This window comes from Cavia porcellus, unplaced genomic scaffold (genome assembly GCF_034190915.1).
Source record: "Cavia porcellus strain 051 isolate PalLab524CR breed Dunkin Hartley unplaced genomic scaffold, mCavPor4.1 scaffold_32, whole genome shotgun sequence".
Lineage (NCBI taxonomy): Eukaryota > Metazoa > Chordata > Mammalia > Rodentia > Caviidae > Cavia > Cavia porcellus.
The window spans coordinates 30,204,824-30,229,651 of record NW_026947515.1 but is presented as its reverse complement, the minus strand read 5'-3'; the positions used below and the strand labels follow the sequence as shown (position 1 = coordinate 30,229,651).

Genomic DNA, 24,828 nt, shown 5'->3' with positions numbered 1-24,828 from the left:
GTGCCTCTCAGAACGCCAGGGCTAAATATCCAGGGGGAGAGAAGGCAGCCTTGGGGTGGCTAGCCCTGGGCTCCCTGCAACACAGAGGCCAGTCCCACTCAGACACAGTTATTCTCAGAGGTGCTGGGTTTCATGAAGCTCCGGCACCCACCAAGGGCCGACATGTTTCAGCCAGGAGCCACCCAGGCACCAGTAGGGTAGCAGCAACCACCTCAGGTACCTCTCTCTGGCCTGTGCGCCTTCAGGGTACCTCTGGCAGGACCCTGGGACAGGGACAAGGTGGTGACCAAGCCTTGCTACTGGCTGGGGCGAGCTTTGAGGGTGAAACTGCTGACTCGATTCCTGTGGGCCAAAGGCACATGTGCCAGTGCGTGTGATGACAGGTGCTCACGGGCGACCCCGTGTGCCTGTGTGTGTGCACGTGTACGCGCATGTCTGGTGAGCCCTGCTCCGGTGCGTACATGTGCCCTTGTATGTGCCACGTGCCTGTGTCCTGTGTGGGCCCACACATGCGTGGCTAGGGGCCAGGGGCCTGAACAGTTGTCTCCTCCTGCCAGGGCCCCCAGAACTCCCTCTGTCAGCCTCTGCCCACCTGCTCCAGGAGCCCCTGAGTTCTGTGTGGTCCATGGGCTTCCAGGAGGCCAGAGATGGACCCCGGACACAGCAGCACCCCCTTAACCACAGTCATATCTGGACAGCCCTGTCCTGGCAGTTCCACAAGGCCCGTGTCACACAGCACTGGCCTGCTTTTCAGTCCCGTTCAAAGTCCAGCACGGGATCTTCGACTCTCCATTGCCCTTTTGGGGATTCAACAGGCTTTGGCCAAGCCTCTCCCCCAGAGCTGTTGACAAGCCAGGCTTGGTGGTGCATGCTAAGAATTTCAGCACTCTGGTAAGCTGAGGCAGGAAAATCCAAGTCTGAGTCAAGCCTGGGCAGATTTCAGAACACCTGTCTCAAATCATAAAAAGCAAATAAAGGCTGGGGGCAAAGCTCAGCTCGAGGGCCTGGGTACAATTCTCGATGAGAGGGATGAACAGCCATGGACTTGCCTGCTCAGCCCAGGAGCAGGGCCTGCAAGATGGTCCGTGAGCCGGGGGGACTCAGGCTGTGCCTGACCCGCACCGCCAGCTCCTCCCACTGCCAGCGTCCGCAGTGGCATGGCGGCACTGACTCATGAGGGTCAGGGTTGGTACCAACAGAGATGCTGGAAAACAGTGCTGGGACAGCAGCCAAGTACTTTCCTCAGCCTGAGAGAGGACCGGAAGGGGCACCTGAGTCTTGCCCTAGGCTTGTCCTTCCTCCCGAGGGGTTGCAGGTCGCCACAGGTCTGCCGTCCTGCTAAAATACCAGACAAGGGATGTACGGGGCTGGCGGGAGCCCACACAGCTCCAAGGAGCTGACCTTCCGCTGGGCCCAGAGACCAAGACACAGAGGAAGAAAAGACCCCAGCAGGGATCAGAGTGGGCAGGCAGAGGCCCAGGGTGCGCTTTCTGGAAGGGCCTGGAAGGCTGGCTGACAGCGAGGTCTGGATGCTGCACTGTACACACCACCCGAGCCTGAGGGAGGCAAGAGAGGCGGAGACCTCTCTTGACTGTCCCCAGTGGCACAGCTGGTGAGAAGCTCTTGGCAGAGAACCAGGGGCTGCTAAGGGCAGAAGAGTAACAGGAAGGGTCTGAAGCCAGCACGGTGACAGGGGTGACAAGCTGGGGCCTTAACATCCTCTCAAGGTGAAGACCTGAAGGCAGAGTTGAGACGGAGACAGGGCGGCCAGGACACAAGGTTCCCACTCTCATTTGCTGGCTTGTGTCAGCTTTGTGCCACAAGTCCCCTGGGTCATGCACGCCCTGGGGCCAGAGCCCACTGGGTGCAAAGGGACCTGCAAGGCTGCCTTCTGGCCCTTGTTTCTGGAGGAGGGGTTCCACCTCAGGGGGTCCTCCTGGTCTGGAGCCTGCAGGTTTCTCTGGGCCTAATGGGTCCCTGCAGCACCTGCACCGCCTGAACTCCAAAAGGGCAGTTCAGCTGTTCAACCAGGTGCCCCAGGCTGGCCCCTGCCCCACCCTCAGATTCCACTTGTCCCCTCAAGTGGCCCTGGCCCCAACTTGTTCCCTATCTTGGTTTCTGTGTACCCAGCTGAACCTAGGTGTAGAAGACAACTTGAGTGACTCCCCTTGAATGCAGAACAATTGCTGCAACTTTGATTAAATGGAGATTATTTCCTTATACTAATTTGTACAGAGCTGGATACGGTATTTCCTTCTCCAATTGGTTCTAAGCATTGCAAATAAGGCCAGCCAGGTACTGGTGTGCAATCTCTAAAACCATCAGACAGTCTCCTGCTTCCTCCCATAGCTCTCTGTAAAAGATGAGCACAGCAGGATGGCAGAGCCACTCAGCTCCAGGAATGTTAGCTGGGTATGAGCCTCAATAAAAAGGTGGAACTCCCCAGGGCACAAAAGTTAACACATCAGAAATGGAAGCAACAGCCTCCAAAAACAATTCAGTTGCTACCTGAATTGAATTATGCAGATGGATCCTTCTAGAAACATGTCATTTTTCCTGTATTTTGCAGACATGCTTTTCTCACTAGCTGGCTGGCCAGCTCAAGCTACTCATATAGTCCTGCTACCACAGGCAGCTGAGTTAGTTAGAAATATGAGCCCTCAAAGGAGTCTGTGCAGAAGTTCAGATACCTTACAGCCTTGGAAGAGACAATCACCTCCTACTGTAGGCCAGATCTCAAGACAAAAGGCAAAGCAAATACAACCACATGCTAAGGATCCACTGTCCAAATAGCCCTCTATCACCCTGAGGAAGCCAGAAGTCAGCATCCCACCCCTACAGGAAGGGTCACTGCTGTTAAGCATGCCCCCTTACTATGTGACTTACTCCATTTGTTCCTAATTTAATCAATTTTACCTGAGCAATTAATCTTATTGGTTGACCACAGTTCTGTCCCGCCTTAGGCCCACCTAGCAAATTCCCATTTTCCCCCACCTTTGACACATCTAACCTCATGATTTTAGTCTATAAAAGTCCCTAGGAGAGAGTCTGGCAACCTGCTCGGGACCCCTTCTGTCTCTCTCAAACAGAAGCTTTTTTTCTCTCAATAAACATATTCCACTCTTAACCTCCGTTGTTCCTAAAATTCATTTTTTAGTTTTGGAGAACATGAACTTGTACCCGACATATAGTAGGTCAGAAATTTCATTCCCCTATATCACCACCATCCTCACTGTCACTCATCCCTGAGCCACCTCCCTTCTCCACAAGATAATAAATTCTGGGAGAGGCCTAGGGTCAGGGCCTTTGTCTGCACATCCTCACTGGGATCGGGGTTAGTACCCCTTGGCTGCCCTTAACTTGGAATATGTCTTGGTATCTCTACTCTCGCCATAGATTGCATTGGAGTGGTAAATTGGAATTAACTTGCTGGGATTCCAATAACATCTCAATGGGATTACAAACAGAACTTTCTGGATTCAAGGAAGACTAGAAAAGGGATTATGATACCTTGGATAACTGTACTCAATATTTGGAATTACAATATTTGGCGCTCAATGTGGCCAGAACACACACCTTCACACTGCAAGAATCAACCATCATCTAGGAGACAACCCACTGGGCCTTGCAGGACAAATTTTAAGGTAAGCAGAGCATTTTCCTAATTACATTGCTCAGATGCAAGTAGTAATTATACTCTAATTGCCAAGGGTAACTATGGGCCCAAAATATTCATTATTTACAGAAGAGAAAGACTTCAGTTTATTGCTTATAAAGTTATTGAAAGATGCAAATGTTGCTGTACCACCTAAAAAAGTTTTTAGGCTGCTCCAACAAAGAGCTGTGTGAAAGAGTTTTGCCCTAGAATAAATTACAGGACATTATGGCGGTAGTTCAACATGGTGGAAGGCCAAATTGGAGATGCTTACTCTGACGGCCACTTCCTCCTTCTTCCCCGATTACAGCTTCCTCCTTCCTTTCCCACTGTACCTGAAGAAAATTCCAATCAGTTCCTCAAGCATCATCAGTGCCCACCCCAAGCACCATGTCCGGTCAGAGGTCACAAATACCTGACTGACGGTGTATCTGGTCAGGGGAAAAGCCAAACCATGGCTGGTTGTGCTTCTCTCCACGTCCTTTAAATAAAAAGGTCACTTTTACTTTTTCTTATATCCTGCTTCTCTATGCGACAGAAAACGCTAATACTGTTCTACCCTTCCTTCCCCAAAGCTGGTACACTTGATACGAGTGTTTGACATAACATAGATAAAACCCTTCATGAAACCATAAAAAACAAAAATAAACAACTCCACCCTGAAACTATAAGTCCTTTAATTTAGTAAAAGTAGCTCTCAGGTCCTTACAGATTAACTTAATAAGAGACACAGGCCATCATCCAAGTTCCATTACAAAAGACAACCTAATGGCTAAGGCAAAAAAGAGCCCTAAAGTAACAAGATCAAATATTTCAGATCACCACGGTAACGTGCCTCCAAATGAGTTGGTAGAGACAATGGCATCTATTTAAAAAATGCAGGGCCTGGGGATTTAGCTTAGTGGCCTAAGTACCTGCTTGGCAAGCGAGAGGTGGTGAGTTTGATCCCCAAACTCACTGTTGCAAGATATTCACAAAGATATTCCTAAGGAAATACAGAATCTTTTCAGTGTATTTACACACGGGACTTCACTCGCCACACCGGACTCAGAAGCTGATACTGTGGTTCCTACGGCTTCACCCCCTCCCACACCACAGACACAGCACGGCACACCTCCCTCGTCCCCGCTCAGGTACCGTGACATGATCTGTGCTTAGGCTATGTATTTCCCAGTAACTGAGGATAATGATCTGGATAATCCCACAAGAAAATGTAGAACCCTGGGGGCTGGGGAGTTAGCTCAGCGGCCCAGTACCGATAAAAAAAGAAAAAGACAAAAAAAAAAAAAAGAAAAGAAAATGTGGAACACACACTGCTTTTAATTTCCTACTCCTCAAAGAACTCAGACAGAGTGTCCTCAATAATGGGGTTCAGACTCCTTACACCCTGGGTTGTTTAGACAATATAATTAAGGTTTTCAGATGGTGCCAGGCGATGTGACCCACCTGGCCCGCACATGTCTTTCACCCGCACAGTTTCTACATTTTGAATTACAATTAAGGACACTGATTTCAAAGCAAACACAGAATAATCAGGACAGTAAAGATAAACATTCAGGCCATAACATAAGAAATGCTGTTTGGCGTGGGACAATCACTGACATAAAAATTCAAGTGTGTTCCCTGCCTCTTCCTTTCTGCAACACAAAGAACTATTACATCGTGCATGGATTTCTGTCCTAGAAGATGGTACACCTAATAAATCCTTTACCCAAATTTTAGTTTATAGCTAGACTACAGAAAACAATACATAGACAAGTCTCTCATGAGGAGGCCGCTAAAATTATACATCATCAGTTAGCGTATGACAGTGCTAATGAAGACTGCAAAAGAGCCTTAGCATCAGTCCTGTGCACTAGAGATTTATCCACTTATATTCAAACATGCCAGAACGTTGTGTCCCCAGCCACACTTCAGCACTCATAGCACAGGCTGCACCTCAGCATCTTACTGATACATTAAATGTGGTTAAGTGCTTTAATTGTGGCAAAGGAGAAGGTAGTATGGCCAACACTACGGAGCATCTCTAAGGGCGCCAGCCCCTTCAACTACCCAGACTGCGTCCAGTCTGTGTCTGTGTTGTATGAAAGGGTTTCCCTGGAAGAAGCACTGTAACTCCAGATTTCATAAGAATGGCACAATCTTGCAGAAGAACAAACCATGTGCCCAAAGTATCTCCAATAATTCTCTAGTAATTCAAAACCAATTAAGCTAGTTTTTTCCAGTCCTAATCAGACTAGCAACAATCTGTGCCCCTAGTTTCGCTGGTCCATTGAACGATTAGCATGCAGAATTAGATTTACCTGGGGCTCTTTACATTCATTCATTGGGATTAACTCTCCTGTCCTTACCATTGCAAATGAACCTGTTAAAAACAAGCCTTTAAAACAGAAACTTTGTTTTTCCCAGGGTATTTCACTTCATACAAGTACTCATAAATTAATTGACAAAGCCCTTACTGCATTGCTGGATGTGAGAACTGATATCACCGCAGTAAACAACCAATTATGAACACAGACTTGGTTGCTTAGACCCGTCTCCCCAGCCTTGCTAGGTTCGGGCTCCCCTCAGTCACTGCTGCTCCTTTCTGTCAACCATGATACACAGACAGGCATGGTGACATGCCTGGGCCCTCAGTTACCCAACAGAAAGCTAAAGTTGGATGTATAATAAAAGCCTTTGGTACTTCTATGCAAAAAAGGTTGGAGATCTTATTAACCTCGTTAAATAAACAACAACAACAACAATGTGGTCACTTCAAGCCCACACTATTACAAGTAATTTTAAGAGTGCTATGGGATATATTCACTAAAACTGCTCCATTCCGTAGTGGTCCTATTACAACCTATTTAATCCCCCAAATTCATTGTCATTTGGTGATTATAATGCAGATGTTCTGGTAAATCTGACTTCCAATTTTAATAATTCAAGATAAGCCCATAAGTTTTTTCATTATATTTCTCAATATTTATTAAAGACATTCAAAATCGCCATAACACAGGCTGGACAAATTATTGCCTGTAAACGTATTTCTGGGCTTGTTCCTTGACAGAGTTATAATCACAGAGGTTTTACATCCTCATAAATAATATGCATATATCCCCTTGTAACAAGCTTAAATGTATTTGTGCCTGTATAGGTACCTTCCGCGCGACCTGTCATTCAGGTAAACAAACTAAACATATCATACATCATTGTGTAGCAGCCTTTGCTAACTTAAGGGTGTCATTAACAATAAAATCTAATATTGGTCCTACTTATATTAGCAAATTTTCAGTATTTTCTTGTAACTGGAATATGAAGCATTTTACAAGGATACCCTATAATCCCAAAGATCAAGTAATAATTGAGCATAGTCATTTTAAATTAGAAAATCAATTAATCAAACAAAAACAAGGGGGAGGGCTGGAGATTTAGCTCAGCAGCATAAGCGCCTGCCTGCCAAGCGCAAAGTCGTGAGTTTGATACCTGGTACAAAAAAACCCAAAAAAACAAGGGGGAATATGGGGTCAGAATCGCCTCAAAAATATTTAGATTTTGCTACATGTCTTTTAAATTTTCTGAACCCTATCCCTGATTCTGATTTGCTACCAGCTGTGATACACTGAGACAAGAATCTGACCATCCTCTGAAGTCCTTGCACACTGTAGCATGGTATGATCTCCGAACAGGTGTCTGCAATGGTCCAGCATCACTTTTCTTTTCTTTTTTTTTTTTTTTTTTTTTTTATCGGTACTGGGGATTGAACTCACGACCACCTGCTTGCAAGGCAGGTGCTTATGCTGTTGAGCTAAATCCCCAGCCCCTAGCATCACTTTTCAATTAGTGATAAGAATATTCTTCTATTTTCACAGATTACTAGCAGACATTACAACCATGAGAGCCATTATGTGGCCAGAATCTCACCCACCTGCAGGACCCTTCAAGACCTCAGGCAACGAACCTGACAGAGCATTGCCCACGGTCCTGGGAAGGGCTCAGCAGATGCAAGCTCTTCCTAAAGGCTGCTGTGTCACCATCTTCCAATATGTCCACACTAGAGAAAACTCAGTGCCTTAGAAACCAGTCCACTCCTCAGAAAGACAGGGAACAACATGAGGGCAGGGATTTACTCAGGATTCTTTGACACTCAGATCCAGTACAGCGAGTGTTTGTGGAGTTTTGTTTTTTAATAAAATTTTGAAATTAACAGTTCGTGTTCCCCAGGGGATCACTTCAAGTGTGCGACAGCAGTCCTTTGCCTTCCCCTCTGACTAAGAGGAACAACTCAGGCCCATCCCGAGGACCTTTTAATCTTCGGGAAGAGCAAGGTACGAGCACACCAAGGTAACATTCTTTGGCACGTACGAAGCTCCCATGATCATCCAAGCCATGCAGCAGCCTGTTCTGGGGCTCACCATCTACTTAACAGCCAGGGTTTGATTCAATCACCTGACAGGTTTTTCCTTACAGTGCTTGTTATCCTAACAGCTACAACATGTATTCCTTTGGCTCAGGGAGAGGAGTTCCGGGCTTACATACCTAATCTACCTCTGCTCAGACCCTTAACTTGGATGGACAAGTCACCAGAAATTTTCCATTCTATGGAAAGCAAAAATCCTGCATTTACTGTTCTGCCAGGCCCTCACATTTTCACGCATCTACAAGAACAAACTAAGCTAAATATTATAGCTCATTTCATATATCTTCCCTTATGTGTAACCCCACTACAGCAAGATTCTAGCCACATATGTCTGCTGTAAATCAGGCTTGGAAGATACAACTGTAAAAAGAACGCTTTGTCTTATTGATCTTAACTTCTATTCCCTCAGATGGTAACCTTGTTAGAGAATGTAAACCTAACATTCCTATCTGTATTCCAGCAGCTCATGACCCTCATTTAGAAGAAGGTGAGTGGGGCCCTTGGCAATCTTGCTGAGATCCATACCATGGACAGATTATATGCAAATTTAATTGTTCTTTTATAGATTGGTGCCTCAGAGGTTTACCGATGGAAAAGGTTGAAGTTGGCATGAGATTTCCTTTTCAGGCTCTCCCAACAATGCAATAATCTCAGAAGCCTTGTCTAATATTACATGGTCAGGTAGAGGCCTCAATTCTCCTATTCCTAGACTTATTATCAACGACAAGGCTGGACCCATACAGCACACTTTATGGAAGCCACTTGCCTTTTCATACAGGATTGCTGCAGACTGGGCATCTGCAATCAGTGGAGGAAGAGTCAAAATAGTATTGCAGGGCAGAGGCATGTAAGAATAAACATGTGTTTATGATTCTCGTGGACTGTTGATAGGAAAGATAGAGTGGCAATGAAGTATGTTCTCATGAACTAACTGTTATCTAACCCATTGTATCACACCTGAGTTTCTTTCTAAGGACTCCACAATACTAATCATGAGCAGGATGCCTGGAGTTTTGCTTCCAGTCAATCTGAAGGAGCCTTGGTATCACTCACCTACTGCCCTCTTAGTAGAAGAAATTTTGATTGAAAGATTTAACAATCAAACCAAGGGAATGCTTGGGTTGATTACTGCCCGGATTACTTCCCTAGTTTTTTTGATAGCCAGCACAGCTATTGGCTCCACAGCATTAACACATGCAATACAAACTGCTCGCTTTGTAGATAACTGGACAAGGGGCTGGAGGTTTAGCTCAGCGGCATAAGTGCCTGCCTTGTAAGCAGGCAGTCATGAGTTTGATCCCTGGTACCAAAAAAAAGGAAAAAGACAAAAAAAAAAAAAAAAGATAACTGGACAAGAACTGCTGATGAGAGCTGGAAGATTTAGAGAGAGACGGATATAAAGTTGCAAACCCAAGTGAGCATGCTAGAGACTTTTGTCCTATGGATAGGAGATCAGATTGAAAGCTTATGACAAGGCTTAAAGTGTCACTATAATGTGACATGTTTTTGTACCACCCCATTGCCATATAACAAAAGCCTACATCCTGGAGGAATAATCTAAAAGCATATATAAGGAAAAATCCATCAGAATATTACTATGCTATAGACTCTCTTCAGACTAGTGCTGTCCATGTCACAACGGACAGCTACCCTTGATACCCAAATTAAGGATTAAGATAAGTTTGCTGATGCTATAGAACAATTGATTCCATTTGTGTATCTCAAGGCTCACTTGTTTTTTTGTGTGTGTGTTTGTTTTTTTGTCTTTTTCCTTTTTATCGGTGACCGGGATCGAACTCACAACTGCCTGCTTGCAAGGCAGGTGCTTATGCCACTGAGCTAAATCCCCAGCCCCCGACAAATGGACTTTTAAAGGGCTCACTTCGTTTTATATCAGAATTAGTGTGTGAATTCTATTCTGTATAATTTTTCTCATTAGAGCTTGTCATATAGGATTCACTGCTGGAAGACGATTTGAGGCCATGCAACCATGACTAACCCTGCAGGAGCTACAAAACAAGAAAGGGAGAGATGTGGGAGACAACTGGAGCAACTCCCCTTGAATGCAGAACAACTGCTGCTACTTTGATTATAGACTGATCTCCTTATACTGATTTGTACAGAGCTGGCTATGGTATTTCCTTCTCTCTTCAATTGACTCTAAGCATTGCAAATAAGGCCAGCCAGGTACTGGTATGTAGTCTCTAAAGCCATCAGACAGTCTCCTGTTCCCTTGAGTAGTGTTCTCTATAAAAGATGTGGGCACAGCTGGATGGCAGAGCCAGTCAGCTCCAGGCATGTCAACTGGATATTAGCCTCCAGGTAAAGAGGCTATGAGTCCCCAGGGCACAAAAATTTATATATCAGAAACAGAAACAACAGCCTCCAAAAACAATTCAGTTGCTACCTGAATTGAATTATGTAGATTGATCATTTTGCATGTCTGTCTCACTGCATTTTGCAGAGATGCCTTTCTCCCACCTGGCCAGTCAGCTCAAGTTACTCACATAATTCCCACCATCCTCACTGTCACTCATCCCTGTGCCACCCCCCTTCTCCACAAGATAATAAATTCTGGGAGAGGCCTAGGCCTTTGTCTGCTCATCCTCATGGGGATTGTGTTTAGGGCCCCTTGGCTGCCCTTAACTTGGAATCTGTCTTGGTGTCTCTGCTCTCACCATGGATTGCATTGCATTGATGGTGGTAGATTGGAATTAACTTGCTGGGATTCCAATAATGTCTCAATGGGATTACAAATAGAACTTTTTGGATTGTGAGGAAAACTGGAAAAGGATTACAATATTTGGATAACTGTACTCAATATTTGCGATTACAGTACCTCGGGTCCAGTTTCAGGTAGATTTGTCAAGGTTCTCCTCCTCACTTAAGAAGGAAATGCTAACAAAACCTCCCTCCAGAGCTGGATGTGGTGGGGCACTTGGGAGGCTGAGGCAGGAGGATCATTCGAAAGTTTGAGATCAGCTTGGGCTACAAAGTGAGCCCAAATCTAGCCTGAACTGCACAGTGAGACCGTGTCTCACAAAATTGAAAAAAAAAAACAACTCCCTCCTTTGGGCTCAAGAGGGTTTAGGAGGAAGGCCTTAGAACAAAATTCAGAGGCTTCTGGAAAGACTTTGCCCAGGCACAGCTCCAGGCCCCCTACCATGGTCCCGGAGGGGACACACACGTGTGCACACTGCAGCTTCCCTGGCTCCCAGTTTGAGGCTGGAAGTTTCGTGTTACTTCCTCCCCCCCATGGCACAGGCCCTGGTCCATCTCCAATATGCCAGGGTGCATGTGCACGCGCACGGGGTGGGTGTACAAGTCTGTGTCTGTGCAAGCCTGTGCCGTTTCCCTCCCCAAGGTGTACCCTGCCTTTCCCTGAAGCCCCAGGACAGAATGGTGCACCCCATCTGCTGTCCAGTGGCCTGAAGTGTCCAGACCAAGCCAGCTCTCCACTGACCAGTCACAAAGCTGAAAGCCAGCTTGACCTCCTGTCACCTTGCCAGGGCCAACGTCTATTAACTGAGCAGCAGCCTCCTATGGTGGTGACAGAGCAGTGTGACAACCACAATGACATGAAGGGCCCAAGAACAGACCACACAATGCCCAAGAGAGAACCCTGAACCCCATGAATGGACTTTATTTGGAAAAAGGGACTTAGCTGTTGGGCGCAGGCGCTCAACATACCATACCCCACCCGGGACTAAGGACCACGCCAGCTTCCGCAATGCACTACGTCCCTCTCTAAATTAGCCAACCCGTGCGCACCTCGTGCTCACTCCGTATTCGCCCCGTGCCGACTCTGTGGCAACTCCTGATTGGCCACAGCTGGATATAGTAGCCAGAGCCTGCGTCCCATTCCCGCCCTGCTTCCTCGTGGCAGCCTGTGATTGGTCACGGCCAAATATATAAACCAGAGCCCATGTAAATAAAGCAGCAGTTAACTGTCGCCCACAAGAGCGTCTCCTGTCTCATTGGGGGGCTGCACTGGTCAACTGGTGGCCCGTACGGGGAGCGCTGAGACCCTCTCTCCGACAGTACGGGAATGAACCTCTCTCTCGGACGGAACAGAGACGTTAACAGGTAAAACCGTCAAGCGCCGATAGCGGGGGCTACTCTGCGGGCGGGGGCTGACAGGTTAAACTGCTCAACGTTGGTAGCAGGTGCTACGCAACAGGCAGTGGGTGCTGCCGGGCCGGATGGCGGGGGCTATCGGGCAACCTTGGGCGGATGCCTCGCAAGGGTCAAGGAACTCATAAAGAGAGTTCCGGGGGCCATAAAGAGGCCGGTTTTGGGGGCACCGTAAAGGGGCGCAGAGACTAAGCTGTCCCTGTTAAAAAAAAAAAAAGGAAAAAGGAAAACAAAACAAAATAAATAAATAAATAAAAAGAAACTCTTGAAATTCCGGTTAACATGGGTAACACCGCTACTCAGCCACTGCCGGTCGCTTTGGGCGACTTACTGAGAGAAAAGGGATTACAAATGAAACGAGAACAAATTCAAAACTTCCTCGATCAGGTCGATAAGGTAGCACCTTGGTTTGGTCCCACGGGGTCCGTTACCATCCCCAGCTGGGATAAATTAGGGAGAGATCTTGACTTTGCAGCAGAAAATGGCCTCCTGGAGCCAGGAGTCAGACCCCTTTGGGCAGTAGTGAGGAGCTGCCTCGCAGACGCCTCTTGTCGTGACCATATAAGGGCTGGTGCCATGGCGCTTGGTTACCATCAGGCAGAATCCTCCCGCGAGCAATCTCAAGAGCCTAGTGTCGCAGGCGAGGCGGCCGCACCCAACCCAGAAACAGAGGACTCGTCAGATAATGAGGGGGAGGAAGAAGAAGTATACAAAATGGCGGATGCAGACACCACCAAAAGAGGGGAAGTCACACACACGCAGTCGAGAGGGCCCTACTCTGAGGCCATAAATGAGCTGCAACGCAGGATTTCTCAGAGTAAATGGGTCAATGAAAGCGAGTACGGGATCCCAGGGCCGCCCCGTATAAGACCTACGGCTCTACCTCCCGACCCGCCAGATTATCATGCTTACCCGAGACCCTGCCATCAGCTATGTAGCTGCCCGCAACAGGTCCAGACGTCCCCTGGGACATTCCAGGAAGACCTATGGCATCAAGTCAAAAGAGAGGACCCAGGAGGCCTGGGCCGTTTTCTCCAGGATTTTCCGGTTGCTGTAGATGCTCAGGGAAACAGAGCCCACCTGCCTATAGATATAAAGGCGATAAAGCATCTTAAGGAGGCCAGGACCATGTACGTTGTTAACGGGGCGTATACCCTGTCCCTAGTAGAAGCCCTGGCAGGAAACGCCATGACACCTGCTGATTGGGCCAGTTTGTGCAAGGCGGTGCTCAGCCCGGGCCAATATCTTGATTGGAAAGCCTGGAATGTTGAACTTGCCACAGAACAGGCCCAAGCTAATGCCCGGAACAATCAGGCCACCTGGAACGCGGATATGTTATTAGGACAAGGACAGTATCTCAATAACCAGCTGATATTTCCACAAGAGGTGTATGCACAGATAAATAGAATAGCCATACAAGCATGGAAACGGGTCTCGGCTAGGGGAGAAGTCTCAGGCCACTTGACAAAAATTTTGCAGGGCCCGAGCGAGCCTTTTACAGATTTTGTGGCCCGCATGATGGAGGCGGCAGGGAGAATTTTTGGGGACGCTGAGACAGCCATGCTGCTCATTAAGCAGCTCATTTTTGAGCAATGTACTAAAAAATGTCGCTCTGCCATTAGTCCATACAAAAATAGACCCCTTGAGGCATGGATGAAACTCTGTCGGGAGATCGGGGGGCCATTAACCAACGCAGGTTTGGCGGCCATGTTAATGAAGCTAACTAAAGAAGGTCAGGGAGGCAGAGCGGCACCACAGAATGGCACCCGCCCGAAAGAAGGCTGCTTCAAATGCGGCAGACAGGGACACATAAAAAGAGACTGCCCATCTTGGGGACCCGGAAGAGAACAACCCCCCCCTCCTGAAGACCGAAAGTGCCCCAGATGTAAAAAGGGAAATCACTCCGCCGCGGAGTGCCGCTCCACCTTTGATGTAAATGGGCTGCCCCTCACGGGTAAGGGCCGTAACCCAGAGAGGCCAAAAAACGGGATTGGGGGGCCTCCCCGGGGGGTGGGCCTCCGCTTCTACCCAGCCAGAGAATATATAGTAGACCAGACACTGCCAATGACGCCAACATGGGCAGGTCAGAACCGAGGAGAGCCTCTCCGGGTTCAGGGGGACTTGACCTCTGTGCCACCACTGGACTCGTATTAACCCCGAAAATGGGGATACAGGCCATAGAGACAGATATGTCCGGCCCCTTACCGGAAGGCACAGTAGGGTTGATAATTGGTTGATCATCCCTCTCCATGAAAGGAATACAGGTCTTACCGGGTGTTGTAGATTCTGATTACACAGGAAAAATAAAGGTGATGATGCAGGCTCCTAAAGGCCCAGTAGCCGTAGGGGCAGGAGACCGCATCGCTCAGATGCTAGTATTATCCAGCCGTCATGGGGACTATCCATCATTGTCTGGTATTAGAGGAGACAGAGGATTTGGATCATCAGACCCAGCCTTTGCTGCCCTCGTTCTTAGATTGGATGAGCGCCCCATGCTAACGTTGTCACTCGATGGGCGAAAAATATCCGGACTGCTAGACACAGGAGCAGACCGCTCTATTATAGCTGAAAAGGACTGGCCACTAACCTGGCCTACCCAGACGGCACAACAAACACTGCAAGGCTTGGGATCAGTTCATGCACCTAAAATTAGTAGTCAGATAATTAAATGGGAAGACAATGAGGGACACTCAGGAGAATTCATACCCTATGTTCTCCAGCTTCCAGTTACCCTATGGGGGAGAGAAGTGCTTTCCGCCCTAGACTTGACCTTGTGCAATGAATATTCTCACACAGCCAGGAGAATTCTTAAAAATCAAGAGTATGAACCAGGCAAAGGATTAGGCAAAGACCTGCAAGGAAGGCCTTTCCCCATCCAGGCACAACCACGTGCTCAGAGGCAAGGTTTGGGTTTTTAGTGGGGGTCACTGACTCGGCTTCTGCCCCTCTCAAATTGACATGGGTCTCTAATGACCCCATTTGGATAAATCAGTGGCCCCTACCACGAGACAAAGCAGAGAGACAAAGCAGAAGCCGCATCCAAAGTTATTCAAGAGCAATTAAAGTTAGGCCATATCCAACCCTCAAGTCTATTCTGTTTAAACAAAAGGAGGGTATTGCCCAGGGCATGACACCTAGGGCCAGACTAAATCTCGCCCTCTTTACTTACAATTTTGTAAACATCAACCCACAAGGATCCACGCCAGCACAGCTACATGCCAACCCTGTCGCACCCAAACATGGTTGGGTACGCTGGAAAGACCTCCTGCATGGAGTGTGGAGAGGCCCCAGCCCAGTACTTAGTTGGGCGAGAGCGGCGGTCTGTGTCTTCCCGCAGGAAGAAGGCAGCGAACCTGTCTGGGTCCCGGAACGCCTGATACGTCCCTGCAAACCACCAGACCCCGACCCAGAGGAAATGTTAACCACAGAACAGGGGAACCAACAGGAGCCTCACAAGCCAGACCAAGCAAGTACACCCACAACTCCCATTAACCATGGCACCTTGGCCAACTCCCCTGGTTAGTAGCCTCCTTTTCCCCTCCTTCTTGCATCTCGTACGGTCCTTGCAGCCAACCAAACTTTTATAACACCTCCTTTTCCCTCAATAGCACTCTTTGCTTCAGTCCCTCTACATTATCAGGATGCATTCCCCTAAAAACTACCAACCTCTCCTCTTGGATTGACCCCTTGCAGGGGGCCCAAGTCGAGCCCGCCGCGATTAAGGGCACGCCAGCTCGGAGGCCCCGGGGATCCTTCTGCACCCCTATCTGGGCAAGGGTCCTCCAGTTTACCGCTTGTGACCCCCTGGATGGATACTCCCAGGAGATATTATGGGGATTCTCCCTGGCCACCATAAACACCACAAATATGACTTTTCCAAATTGCTCCACTGCGACCTGTTATATGTTACAATGTTGGGATAACAGTACACTTTCAGCTGTCCTTATGCAGGTACTCCAGTTCGTACCGATTCCAGTTATGACGGACCCAGACCGATTCCTGTGATCTAGCTCGGGCCAACTCTCCAATTGGCTTTCATAAAGGAATGGGCAGGAATAGGGGCTCTGGCTACCATGACTACATTTGCCGCGCATTCGGCAGTCTACTTCTGCTCTGTCGGATTCGCAGACAAAGGAATAGGGACAAAGTATCAAACAAGCATTGCTGATCATGGAATCTGGTCAAAGCCCGGCAGCATGGCTCGCCATGCTGTGATGCAGGTGTGGAGCAAAGCATCGCAAGGGGTGTCGTCCTTGGCCAGGAGACACCCTGGTCTCCAAGTCGATGAGCATGCGGGTTGGGCTCATAAAACAATACTCCCGCCCCCTCCAAAAGAGCACCAATGGGTAGTGAGGTACCGTAATGACTGCGCAGCATGACGCCTCACGAGGGGCACCGACCTCTGGAGACCCTGCGTCAGTTATAAAGAAAGGGGGAGATGTTGGGCGCAGGCGCTCAACATACCATACCCCACCCGGGACTAAGGACCACGCCAGCTTCCGCAATGCACTACGTCCCTCTCTAAATTAGCCAACCCGTGCGCACCTCGTGCTCACTCCGTATTCGCCCCGTGCCAACTCTGTGGCAACTCCTGATTGGCCACAGCTGGATATAGTAGCCAGAGCCTGCGTCCCATTCCCGCCCTGCTTCCTCGTGGCAGCCTGTGATTGGTCACGGCCAAATATATAAACCAGAGCCCATGTAAATAAAGCAGCAGTTAACTGTCGCCCACAAGAGCGTCTCCTGTCTCATTGGGGGGCTGCGCCGGTCACTTAGCAGGTAAAATGGAGGTAAGGAAGTCAGAACCCTAGTGAGTTCTTCCCCTGCCAGAATGACTGCTCCTTCCTGGAGTCATAGTGGGGCCCAGGAGGCTGGGACCTTGGGTTTTCAGCACTCGGGGGCCCCTGCCCAGTTTTAGGCAGGGCCAGAACACAGTTGAAGCAGTTCTTGGAGAAGACACCTGTATTCCTGAAAGAGTCCCATCTTGGCCCCTTGACCCACAGAGCCTGGGCCACAGTGGTGGGAAAGGCCACCCAGAAGATCCTAGAACTGCTCCCCCTCCTCCAAGCATAAAGCAGAACCACACCCTAGAATGGCTTCAAAGATTCATGTCACTGTCCAGGACAGTTAGGCAGGAGGGCGGCTCCTGCTGGATCCCCCTTCTCTGCTGTGCAGAAGGCAGGTGGGCAGGTCCTGGTAAAGACAGGGAATCCATGAAATAACCAGGTCGTGGCCCCACCACAGCTGGGGTCTCAGAAGAAGGACCCACATGAGCAGCACCGCCAGCCCAGCCGTTTCTGCTCTGCAGTGCCACACCTAAGGCCAGGAGCCTCGGCACCTTCTCACTCTGCAGACACTGAGCCAGGCTGCCCTGGGGCTGCGGGTGCAGTCGTGGGAAGAGCCACAGGTCCCAGAGGACAGGAAACAGTGCCCACAGACCTTGAGGACAGTGATATCTTAGGACATCCCTTCCAAGGGAAAGACCTGCTCCCGCCTCTGGTCTCCTCCACAGAGGAACCAATGGGGCTCAGGTCGTGCAGGGAGTACACACCATGTCTGTGCCTATCGCTCCGTGCAGTGCCACAGCTTCTCAAGCCAAGAACAAGAGAAGACTGGGCACTTGGCCAGCAGACCTAATGCTGCGTGACGAGTCCCTGGCAGACAGGGACACTGCTAGAGCCACTTGGCAGCACCCTGAGGAACCATCACAGGCCCATGACTATTTCTTTCTTTTCTTTTTTCTGTGTGTGTGTGTGTGTGTGTGTGTGTGTATGCATGTATAGTGTTGTGTTGTATGAGAATGACCATGGATTACTGTAAACTGAATCAGGTGGTGACTCCGACTGTAGCTGCAGTACCAGATGTGGTTTCCTTGCTTGGACAGATTAACACATCTCTTGGTCCTTGGTATGAGCTATGGATCTGGCAAATGCCTTCTTCTCCATACCTATCCATAAGGATCATCAGAAACCATTTGCCAGCAATACACCTCCACTGTCTCGCCTCAGGGGTATATCAACTCACCAGCCCTGTGTCATAATTTAGTTCTCACGGATCCTGATCATTTTCCTCTCCCATGTGACATCACACTTGTCCATTACACTGATGACAGTATGCTAATTGGGCCTAGTGAGCAGGAGGAAGCAACCAGTCTAGATTTGTTGGTACAGCGCTTGAGTGCTAGAGGATGGGAAATAAATCCAACAAAAATTCCAGGTCCTTCCACCTCAGTGAAGTTTCTAGGAGTCCGGCGGTGTGGAGCATGTAGAGACATTCTTTCTAAGGCAGAAGACAAGTTGCTGCATCTGGCTTTCCCTACAACCAAAAAGAGGCACAGCACCTAGGAGGCTGTTTCGATTTTGGAGGCAACGCATTCTTCAGTTAGGTGTCGGGCTCTGCCACTCCACCAGGAAAAGAGCCATGTCTGCTGAGGTGCTTGCTGAAGGCCAAGGGAACACAGAGTGGGTAGTGGAAGAAGGTGGCTCTAAATACCAGCCATGACCCATGATCAGTTACAGAAAAGAGGGTTGTATTTCTCCCCTAATATGGTTCTAATGTAATATTGGTAGGCTTACCACTGGTTCTTATGGATTGGTAAGCTATGTTATAACGTTCAAGTTGTGGGTAGATAAGCCTCACCCAGAGAAAACTCACCTTCTATTCTGGTGAGGGAATTAGTATGCTTTCATTTGTAAGCAGGCTAGTTATAACTTGTTAGGTGTGATTGTAAGCATGTTTTTCTATCTGGAGACTAATGTAAAGAAACGTGTCTGCGTGCCAAGTTGACAAGGAGTGGATTGTTAGTTTATACACCGTGCCAAAGGGAAAAGTCTAGAAGCTTAACCAAGTGACTCAGCAGCTCTGCATCCTGGGCCATGGGGGACGGGCTGTTCCCTCTCTAGGGTATGGTTCACTGTGTCAGTTTGAAAGGGTCAGAACTGTAACTAAGGGGTTCAGCAGGGGCCAGGGTCCCTGGTCTGTACATCCGCAGCCTGTGCCGGAGAAGGGCAGGGGGATGGGGTGAGCACTGCACCAAGGCAGGGGAACAGCCTGCATACAGTAAAAGGCACACACAGAGGGACCGATTGCTGGTTCTTTGGAGGAACTTCGGTCTTCTCCTTCAGCTTGGACCTCGTGTCCTGGCTTCTGGCACAGACTGTTCAGTTTCTGCCTGAGACTCTCCAGCCTTCGTGGTAGACTCTGCAGCCTCCCATCACAGACCCATTGGGCTCCTGATGCAGACTTGCACTGGACACTGCAGTGAGCTCCACCCTTGGGCTAGACCTTCAACCTCTGGTGTAAAGATGCCCTCTGCACTCTCCTTCATCTGACTTTGTGGCTGAGCATTATAAGCTAATCTTGTAATTTCTTATACATTTGAGTATCTCATGTTATATCTATTTCTCCAGTAAACGCTCATTGCTACAGCAGCCACCCTCAGGAAAGCATCACTGAGTGGCCCACCTGCCAGGAACAGAGACCAACATCAAATCTCCATGGGCCACCACTTCCCAAGGGATTCATGAGATCCCTGGTGGCAGGCTGAGCACCGTAAAGCACTTCTGGGCGGGGGTCTCGCTGGATGCTATGCCTGGGATACAGCTGTGCCTTCCTGCCCCCGAGCTCCTGCCAGAAGCACCCTCCAGGGACCAAGGGACCTGTACCTCAGGAGGATCCTGAGGGTCTGGGATGTGTCCTCTGGGAGTTGTGTAGGCATCAATGATGGTACTTCTTCTCTAGAGTCACTTGAATCACAGAATCAGGGAGCCTGAATGGAGTGGCTCCCCTCAGTAACCCGCCATGGTTGGCTGGCAAGATGTCTGCCTTGGGGACTTAGCTCAACGGCCTTGCAAGTGTAAGGTCTTGAGTTATGTCTCCGGTCCAAAAAAAAAAAGATGTCTGCTTCCCCTGATCCACAGCATGAGGCCCAGCCTGCAGCAGCCAGTGTCCCAGGAAAGAATGTCCCCACTGTTGCAGCAACACTGATTCTGGGAAAGGAAGTCTGGAGGCAGTGAACAGCTTTATTTTACATCAGGGTTCCTATCTGGGATTATTTCCAATCAACAAAGCCAGCAACGAGCATATGTGGGCTAGTACTTTTACATGAGGTATAAACAAGAGTTACAAAGTCATGACAGGACACCCTGGCAGTTAACTGATTAGCTAACAGGGTGTGCTCATTGGTTACAGGGCTAAAGAGCAGGGGGCCTGTTACAATCAGGCATCTTTCGTGTTCAGCTACACTCTCAAGGGTGCAGGGGTCAAGAGAGTAATTACAAAGCCGTTAAGCAATTACAGAGCTAGGCAGTTTCAAATAGAACAAAGTTTTAAAAAACAGTTTTTCTGGTACATTTTCCTTTTCACTGCCATGGGCTCACTGACAGTGCTGCTCAGTCAGAAGTGGACACTGTCTCCTGGCTCCTTGGGGCTCCTCACACAAGTGAATCAATAGGCAAAGAAAGAGTCAGGTGTGCCAGTGCACCCCTATAATCCCAGCAGACTGGGAGGCCAAGGCAGGAGGATCACAAGTTTGAACCCAGACTGGGACAATGTCTCAAAAATCAATCAATCAATCAATCAATCAATTACACACACACACACACACACACACACACAACTTCACACAAAATAGGCAAAGGAGCGGTCCTCTCAGCATGGTCAGGAACGAGGCAGCTTTAACATATGCAGGTTGCTGTGGCTGATTGCTATGCATGGGGCCTCAGGGTCCCCCTCATGCTCCTACCCTTTGTAAAGTCCACGGGAAGCCCCACCAACCAGTGTTTCTATGGCCACTGCATAGCCTGAACCTTGGCCAACTGACGTGCTTGATGGCAGGCAGAGAGTACCAACAGTATGAAGAGCTGGGCACAAAAGTGACCAAGGCCTGTGTGGCAGGAACAGAAATGAGCAGCTGCCGGGGCTGGATCACACTGCACTGGCCCTGGGTCAGTGGATGTGATACACCTACTTGGCAGAATTCCTGTCCCCGTGTGTGGCCTGGTGGCCATGGATCATGGGGACCTTCTACACACGGTCCATGGTGGGCAGTGGGCAGTAGCAGCCATGCCTCATGCTCAGAGGTCAGTGGATAAGCCCAGTGGTCATCACTGGTCATCACAGTGTGACTGCCCTCCAACTAAGGGTCAAAGCAATAGCACCAGGCAGGGGACAAGTGAAAGTGTGCCCAGGGAGTGGGACACCTTCGAAGAAAGCATCTCTCCAGAGATGCTGAGATCTGACCTGAAGGAACACCGGAGACAACCATGTGGAAGGGCTGCCTGCCAAGCAACCTGTCACCTGGGAAAGTGAGGACAGATGGAGATGATTCCAGAGGAAGGGGACTGGAGACCCCCTGCCCAGAAGCACACAAGGTCTGGGCTGGAGTTTTGGCCATGAAGCCCCTCAATGGGTGGGTCTCTGTTTTAGTTACTTTTCTCTCATTATTGGGATAAAAATACCTAAGGCACAGAATTAAAGAAGAGAAGAAAAGGTTTATTTAGCTCACAGTTTGTAGAGACTTGAGTCCATAATCAGCTGGCTCCAAGGCAGGGTGGCACATGGCAGAGGGCAATCGTTATGGTGGAGGAAGACCGAGAAAGCAACAAGAAAAAAAAAAAAGCAACAAGAGCAAAAGAGGCAAAAGGGAGGAGCAAGCTTCTTTCTTTCCCTTATATTGCATGCAGACTACCTATCCCAGGGTAGGTGTAGCATTCACACTGCCAATCCCAGCGCTAGACAATGAACAAATCACAAACTCTAGATTCAGCCACCTCCAAAAAGCCCAGCTCCACGACTGCATGAGGTCCTTAGGGAACATCTAGTCACAAACCAAATCACTTACGTCGGGATGTGGTTCAGTGGTAGATTATTTTCCAAGGATGCCAGAGGCCTTGGTAGGATCCCTAGTATGGTTTAAAAAATTGATACTAATGATAAAAAAAAAAAGCAAAACAGAATTCCATCTCCCATGTCCTGTCCCACTTTTCACAATGCCACTGCCCAGACTCTCTCACAGGCCTTATTTTTATTTATTTTGGGAACCCCAATGTGGAAATTGGGTTGGCTGGTCTGGAATGAGGGCCACTCCCCATGAGTAATAACCTCCAAATCCTGCCTGCCTCCAGCCCCACCTCTTTCCTACTTGCCAGCTTAGACTATTTAAAAACCGTAGTTTTCCTCTCCCTAAAGAAGATCAACACCATGCAACTGAATTTCAGCGGCCTGCGGGCCCTGGTAACAGGGGCAGGGAAAGGTAAGTGTATGCAGGAAGCCTGGGTGCCAGAGGCTGGGAGAGAGCAAGGTGGATTCGACTGAGACCCAGGACTACACCACAGATTGCCCCATCACCACCCAAAAACCATACTACCCTGGCAGAGCTGCCTGGAGTCCCACTAAGCCAAGATGCCAACGAAAAACCCCTGAGAAAACGGAGCTGGTCTTGGCTCCAGGGCAGCCCCTAAACTCAGGCTGGGGATCAGGGGTTCAACAATAGCACTCTCTCTGGGGCCAACTGGGAGGCAGCTGCCTGCGGAGGCTCCTTTGGTCTGATTGTTCCTGGTCAGCTTGGTCCTCTGACCTGGCCTAACAACTTCTCACCCCTCTGAAGCCAGCTTGGCCAGGCTCCCAGCTCCACATAGACACAAGTCTCCCTTGCAGGGATCGGCCGGGACACCGTGAAAGCCCTGCATGCCTCAGGAGCCAGTGTAGTGGCTGTGAGCCGCACTAACACCGACCTTGTCAGCCTCTCCAAAGAGGTGAGGCATGGGATCTCCAGGGCGGAGTCGGCATTCCACCACTGGCTGATGCCTCAGGGGCCACCCCACAACGTCTCCACAGTGTCCCGGGATAGAGCCTGTGTGTGTGGATCTAGGCAACTGGGAGGCCACAGAGCAGGCACTGGGCAGCGTGGGACCTGTGGACCTGCTGGTCAACAATGCTGCTGTGGCTCCATTGCAATCCTTCCTGGAGATCACCAAGGAGACCTTCGACAGGTGGGAAACATTTGGGACAGCAGTTGGGTTGGGAACAGAGTCAAGCTGACAAGGGGCTGCTGAGCTCGGGTGGGTGGAGATGGGTGGTCACAATCCCTCTCTCTGCCAGGACCTTCAACGTGAATGTGCGTTCTGTGATTCAAGTGTCCCAGGTAAGTCAGTGGGAAGGTGTGGCCTGGTACCATCTGGCTGGGGAGGAAGTGGGGGTGAGCTGCCCCCAACTCTTGGTTTCCAGTTCGTGGCCCGGGGCATGATCGCCAGAGGAGTGCAGGGATCCATTGTCAACGTCTCCAGCATGGTGGCCTATGTAACTTTTCCCAACCTGCCCGTCTACAGTGAGTACATTCCACCCACGAGGGAGGCCCTGGCTCCAGCCCATCCTCCTGGGAAAGATGCAATCTTGAGTGGTCCTTGTGTTGCCCTCCCAACAGGCTCCACTAAGTCTGCATTAACCATGCTGACCAAAGCAATGGCCTGGGAGCTGGGGCCCCACAAGGTGAGTGTGGGGGCAGAAGCTGGGCACAGTCCCAAAGGGCCAGAGACAGGCAGGGACTGGGGGACCAGGACAGGGATTTGAGGATAAGCAGGTGGCCCAGGCCTAGGGCCAGAGAAGAATCTGAGCAGTAGAGTCAGGGGTTAGCTGAACAGAAGTGAATTCAGTCCTGGGGGTCCAGGGGATATAGAAGGGGGCTAATTCACAGGCTGAGGCTGTCAAACCTGGCCCTGGCCCTAGATCCGAGTGAACTCTGTGAACCCCACGTTGGTGCTCACCGCTATGGGCAAGCACGTTGTGCCCGATCCTGAGATGGCCAGAAAGCTGAAGGAGCGCCATCCGCTGAAGAAGTTTGCAGGTCAGGGGGTACAGTGGATGCCTGGGAGGGGGAAAGCCGAGCCATCCCCTGACATGCATGTGGTTCCGCAGAGGTGGAAGACGTGGTCAACAGCATCCTGTTCTTGCTCAGCGACCGAAGCGTCTCTATCACCGGCTCGGGGATCCTGGTGGACTGCGGCTACCTGGCTTCCTAGGACCGCACGGTTTGCACCCGGCAGGCGAGCACTGCGCAGACGCTGACTGGCCCGGCCCACTGCATGCCCACTGGCCCGCCCACTCGCTAGTGCAAGCCCCGCTCTTCTAGATCACAAGGTCCAGGGTCCACCCCCGGCCTCACCTAGAACTGCTCCCTGGACGCTGCCCCACTCGGACTCCGCCCCCTCCGCACACACACTCACTTCTAAGCAGACCAAGTCCAGCTGCCACGCCTCTCCTCCCCCATCCCGTCCCTACCCGGAGACCACTCCCCATCTGCGGGGTCCCCGCAGCGACCCGGACACTGCATAAATAAATGGATGCCATTTTCCGGTACCCGCGAGAACCAGAGTTCTGAGTGGGCATCTCGCGAGCGGCGGGAGCCTCAGGGACCGGGATGGGGTTGCCACCTCACAGCGAGTCCCCTCAATCGTGGACCGGTCAGCAGTTCTTCACTGGAGGGTGCGCTCCCCGCAATCCACCAGCCCAGGGCCAAGGCTGAGCCGCCTCTCCCCACCTGACACCACGCGCCTGGGCGCCCCTGACCCCTGTCTGCCAACCAGGAGAGGCCTTGGACTGGGGCACCCTTAGGTCCAGCTCTCAGAGGGAGGGAGTGCAT

The 24,828-nt window shown here is 49.9% G+C and overlaps 1 protein-coding gene and 1 long non-coding RNA gene across 3 annotated transcripts; both read left to right on the top strand.

Annotated features, from left to right (window-relative positions):
• Positions 1-3,284: 3,284 nt before the first annotated feature.
• LOC134474426 (uncharacterized) lies at positions 3,285-12,017 on the top strand. 2 transcript variants are annotated; one of them, XR_010045299.1, is made up of 3 exons: positions 3,285-3,644; positions 7,862-7,965; positions 9,997-12,017. It is a non-coding gene; the product is annotated as an uncharacterized LOC134474426 (long non-coding RNA). The 2 variants fall into 2 exon arrangements; XR_010045300.1 differs by having other exon boundaries at positions 3,290-3,644; positions 10,011-12,017.
• Positions 12,018-22,304: 10,287 nt separating this feature from the next.
• Positions 22,305-24,545, top strand: LOC100713070 (carbonyl reductase [NADPH] 2-like). Its single transcript, XM_003464821.3, has 8 exons — positions 22,305-22,443; positions 22,848-22,945; positions 23,028-23,182; positions 23,292-23,334; positions 23,418-23,517; positions 23,614-23,678; positions 23,916-24,033; positions 24,105-24,545. Exons 1-8 carry the CDS (start codon positions 22,392-22,394, stop codon positions 24,206-24,208), a joined length of 735 nt encoding a protein of 244 aa, XP_003464869.1. The 5' UTR covers positions 22,305-22,391; the 3' UTR covers positions 24,209-24,545.
• Positions 24,546-24,828: the final 283 nt, after the last annotated feature.

Excerpts from the sequence above, each read along its gene's own strand:
- LOC100713070 (XM_003464821.3), top strand. The coding sequence starts at position 22,392 with ATGCAACTGAATTTCAGCGGCCTGCGGGCCCTGGTAACAGGGGCAGGG. Across the intron at positions 23,183-23,291 it reads ACCAAGGAGACCTTCGACAG|GACCTTCAACGTGAATGTGC; the intron begins GTGGGAAACATT and ends TCTCTCTGCCAG. Across the intron at positions 23,679-23,915 it reads GGGAGCTGGGGCCCCACAAG|ATCCGAGTGAACTCTGTGAA; the intron begins GTGAGTGTGGGG and ends CCCTGGCCCTAG.